The 4,936-nt window shown below is 44.9% G+C and overlaps 1 protein-coding gene across 1 annotated transcript in view; it reads right to left on the bottom strand.

Annotated features, from left to right (window-relative positions):
- Window positions 1-4,148, bottom strand: part of slc1a4 (solute carrier family 1 member 4) — a 17,276-nt gene extending 13,128 nt beyond the window's left edge. The window contains exon 1 of the mRNA XM_037680769.1: window positions 3,507-4,148. Coding sequence (XP_037536697.1) covers window positions 3,507-4,147 — 641 coding nt within the window. The 5' untranslated portion in view covers window position 4,148. The remainder of the gene's footprint in view (window positions 1-3,506) is intronic.
- Window positions 4,149-4,936: the final 788 nt, after the last annotated feature.

Here is a 4,936-nt window from a genome sequence, read left to right on the forward strand (position 1 = left end):
GTGCTGGTGTAGGTGGGCGGGGCAGAGCGAGTGCTGGTGTAGGTGGGTGGGGCAGAGCGAGTGCTGATAAGAGAAGGTGCTGAGGATGGCTGGAAAACACAGATATTAAACATTATAAGATATAAACATAAAAATAAACCTCAAAACAGAAAGCTGAGCAGTTTTACATACCAAAATGATCTGGCCTTTGCCGGATACTAAAGTTACTCAAATCTAACATCAAGTGTACTAATACAATGACCGTGTCAATATTTAGGAAACCGAAATAAGACCAAAGTGTCAAAGTTGAGTGTGGAAAACTAAGCCCACCTTGTTGTTTTCAATTCAGGCGCTGATGAGAAAGCGTACTCCACCAAACACCATATCAGCACTAACACCTCATACTGTACCTGTACTTGTACCTGTACCTGTGCATATACTTATCCTGTACCATCGCGCTGTCAAGCTCAATGGAACAAACAACACAGTTCTCCCTCATTTATCGCGGGGGATCCATACCCTGAAGCCCTGTGTTAAGTGAAAAACTGCGAAGTAGAAATAGTAGTACAAGTAGTAAGTAGTAGTTTATTTTAGTATTTATATATACATATAAATAAATATATATATATACATATAAATAAATAAATATATATATATATATATAAAAAGGTGTCTTAAACACTTCCACACTCTTGCAATATAACAATTAATAATAACAATGTTTCTAAATTCTGAAGCTCTAAAACAGCACAGAATGTCATGATCTCAGCTCTCTGTCTCAGCTGCTCTCAGCCACCTGCAAGTGTTCTTGGCCACGCCCACTTCTCCACTCTGTATGCTTAACGGATCTACTGCAGCAGGAAGCTTATCCTGCAGTATGGGCTGCATAGAGGTGCAGCAGGTGCTAAATAATTGAAAAAAAAAAATATATATATATATATTTAAATTCCATGCCAATCGTGCGTCTCATCCATCAATCAGCCAGTTGTATGTCATCCATCCATCCGTTATCTTTACCCGTTTATTCCATTTTGGGTCACGGGGGTCGCTGGTGCCCATGTCCAGCAATCACTGTGCAAGGGGCGGGGTACACCCTGAATGGGTCGCAAGTCCATCACAGGGCCACATAGAGACAAACGAGACAAACAAACGTTCACTCTCTCACTCACACCTAGGGACAATTTAGAGTTACCAATCAGCCTAACATGCATGTTTTTGGACTGTGGGAGGAAACCGGAGTACCCGGAGAAAACCCACGCATGCACGGAGAGAACATGCAAACTCCACCCAGAAAGGCCCCTGGACCGGGGTTTGAACCAGGGACCTGCTCGCTGAGAGGCAGCACCTCTACCAGTTGCGCCACCGTGCAGCCCTCAGTTGTGTGTCATGTCCAATCTTATTTTGAAAAACCGTGATAGAGCGAGTCCGCGATAAATGAACCACAAAGTATCGAGGGACTACTGTAATCCCAAACACTGCAGCAAATCTACAACAGAACAATCGAACAAGAGAAGAATGAAGGTGATGCAATGCTCGAGTCAAAGTCCAGACCTCCACCTGACAGAAATGATGAGGTGGAGCCTAAGAGGGCGGAGCAACAACAAACACCTATAAACCTCACAGAACAGAAGCAACATTGCAAAAGAGAGTGGGTCAGAATTTTTCAGAAAGATGGAAAAAATTAAACCCCAAAACAACAGTTTTTGTATTTTGGCTTTGTTTTTTATTTTATAAGTGACATACATGCATATAGAACTACACTGACACCCCCCCCATCCCCCACTAGAACTACACTGACCCCCCCACCCCCACCAAAAAATCTGCAGTGTTCAACTAGAACAGGGGTCGGTAACCTTTATGATCAAAAGAGACATTTTTACTCGACCTTCATTCACTAAATTAAATGTGTCCAGAGCCGCACCTGCTACAACTGTGATTATCAACTGGTGGCCCATGGGCCACTTCAGGTTTGTTGGAGGAGACTTGTGGTCAGCAGGGGTGACAGCATAAAGCTAAAAATATCTAATGTTTTTTTTTAACATTTGTTGATATTTTAACAATTTAAGACAAATGAAAATATCAGATTCTTGTAAAGAGGGGGTGTATATATATATATATATATATATATATATATATATATATATATAAAACTATGAACTGTGCAGACACGTGATTTTTTTAAATTGTGGGAGAAAAAAAATAAGTATAGAAATAAAGCAAAACATTAAAGGGTATTTGCAAAAGAAATGACAGGAAAACAGCGAAAACTATTGTAGTTTGAATAATAACCAATAAAATTCAGTTTTATGTTTTGGTCAAAAGCTTGAAAGAGCCACTGCAGAGGGACCACATGTGGCTCCAGAGCCGCAGATTGCAGATCCCGAACTAGAACTACACTGACCCCCCGCCACACACACACACACACCTCCCACCTCTTACCACTCCACCCTCCAGCAGCTGTCAGCTTCCCCTGCTGGAAACTTATTATTAGGACCATGAGAGGTCACTGAGGCCATGCTTCAGGGTTAGGGTTGCACTGTGAGCCCACTAAACACTGGTACATTAAAAAATGTTACAGCTACACACAAACCAGGTACGTACCTGGTACTTACCTAGTAGCTATCAGGTACCTCGTACATACTGGGTACAGACCTACTTGATATTTACTTGAGTAGTACCTGCTTATTTGGTACAGGTAACTTCCAATTAGTTGTTAGGTAAGTACCTAGTACATACCGGTTAAGTACCTAGTACATACCGGGTAAGTACCTAGTATATACTGGGTAGTGAATACCACATAAGTACTTGGTGTATAGTTACCAGGTTAGTATCTGATACCTATTTGGCTTGTACCAGGTATGTACCTGATATTTAATGGGTTAGTAGCAGGTATGTATTGGGTATGTATACAGAGTACATACCCAATAAGTACCTGCTCTAACCTAGTAAATACTTGAAACTTAACTGGTGTGTACCTGGTATGTACTTGATACTACTTTGTACATACTTAGTACTTACTTACCAGTTTACTAAGTGGTTCTTATTTAGTCTGTACCTGGTACTTACCGAGTTAGTATCTGGTACTTATTTGGTGTGTACTGGGTATGTACCTGGTACCTATTGGGTTAGTACCTACTTTCCTGGCACATACCTGGTACGTATCTGGAACTTATCCAGTTGTAATGAAAACATATTTGGTAAATCCCTGAAATTTACCTGGTCCATACAGGGGATGTACCTGGTACATGTTCTGTAAGTACCTGTTATGTACCCAATAAGTACCAGGTACATACCAAGTACCTCTAGAGGCTGGTCACGTGTCTAAAGGACCCCTTGTGACTCTGATGTGGTGAACTTTGGTTTTAAAGTTTTCCTTCATGAACCTTTCTAGAATAAATCTGATCTTTTGGGTGAAGACATGTGATATCTAACCCTGACCCCAACCCCGCACCCTGACCCCCACACCCCCCCCCCCCCCCCACCCTGACTCTAACCCCACATGGTCACTATGAAACAGGTCAGAGTACCTCGCCAAATCCAGGAAGGAGTCGGTGGTCTCCTTGTTGTTGCTAACGCTCTCCAGACCCAGACTGTTGGTGTTCAGCGCTCCAGCTCCGACTCCGGGTTTGATGATGAAGGCCAGGGCCACCCCGATCCCCGAGGCGATCAGGGTGGTCACCAGGAAGTAGGCGACCGCGATGCCCCCCAGCTTCCCCAGGGAGCGCGTGTCCAGGCTGGCTGCGCCGGACACCAGGCTGCAGACCACCAGAGGCAAGATGATCATCTTCAGCATCCGGAGCAGCATCTCTCCCGGGAAGGCGAAGTGGGCCATCTGGGCTCTGCTCAGGTTCATGCTCCGGACCATCATCCCGAGCCCGACGCCCACCAGCACCCCGGACACCGTGAGGATCACCAGCAGGTTCCTCCTCAGGAACTCCCGCAGCTTCTCCGTGCAGCTCCTCCGCGCGCTGCTGCGCTCCGCGGAGGCCGAGGTGGGCAGGATCCGGTCCGTGGAGGCCGAACCGGGCATGGCGTGCCCGTTGATCTCGCTCTTTCTCTCCATCTTCTCGTTCTGTGGGGGAGCAGAGACCGGTCCGGGGCTCACTCTGCTGAATGACGGCTGCTGAGCGCGCAGCCAATGGACACGCGGGTCCAGACCGTGGAGCATGCGCACTGAAGCCCATCCTTACAGCAGGAGCAAATGATGCAAGAGTAGGGGAGATTTGCAGGGTCTCTGTGGACACTGGGACATGTGGACACTGGGACATGATGTGGACACTGGGACATCAGAACTCGGAGGACATTAGGCTCCCTGAACTAATCCAACCTCCTGGAACCGGTTCCTTTAAAACACTTTGATCTCCTGAGTCCACACAGACATGCATCAGGAGCATCACGTCCCCTTCACATTGCATCATCTCTCCTGCAGTAAAACCATCTAGAACACAAGAAACCTTCTTTTGGGCTTTTAATATCATGTGGATTATTGCACCATCTTCTTTGAGCAGAATAATCTGGTGCTGTTCTGCAGTTTTCCTCATCAACATGTTCACACATGTTGAGGGAATAAAGCAGCTTGAGAGCCTTTTTGATTTTCCCTCATAAATTGCATTTATTGTATCGTTTTAAAGCAGAGCTAATTATAAGGACAAATTACACATGTTCAGTTTACAAAGCCAGTTTTTGTATGATTTTAGATAAACACCTGATTCTAACGGCGTGGAGGATTTATGGGCTGTAGCTGCACCTTACTTCTCCTGCAGGGGGCGCTGTGGGCTCACTTAGTGTTGTTGTTTTTTTGTTTGTTTGTTTGTTTGTTTTGGTACGCCGCCGCTGAGCTAAAGTAAAGTCTCTCTCTATGGCGCTGACTAAACCTAAACACTTCTAAATTTAAACTTTAACTAAACTCCGAACTGAAGTTTTTGTATTTCAGCGGTTAAAAAAGGCCTTCGCGCTT

The sequence above is a fragment of the Nematolebias whitei genome, chromosome 1 (genome assembly GCF_014905685.2).
Source record: "Nematolebias whitei isolate Nwh7 chromosome 1, NemWhi1, whole genome shotgun sequence".
NCBI lineage: Eukaryota > Metazoa > Chordata > Actinopteri > Cyprinodontiformes > Rivulidae > Nematolebias > Nematolebias whitei.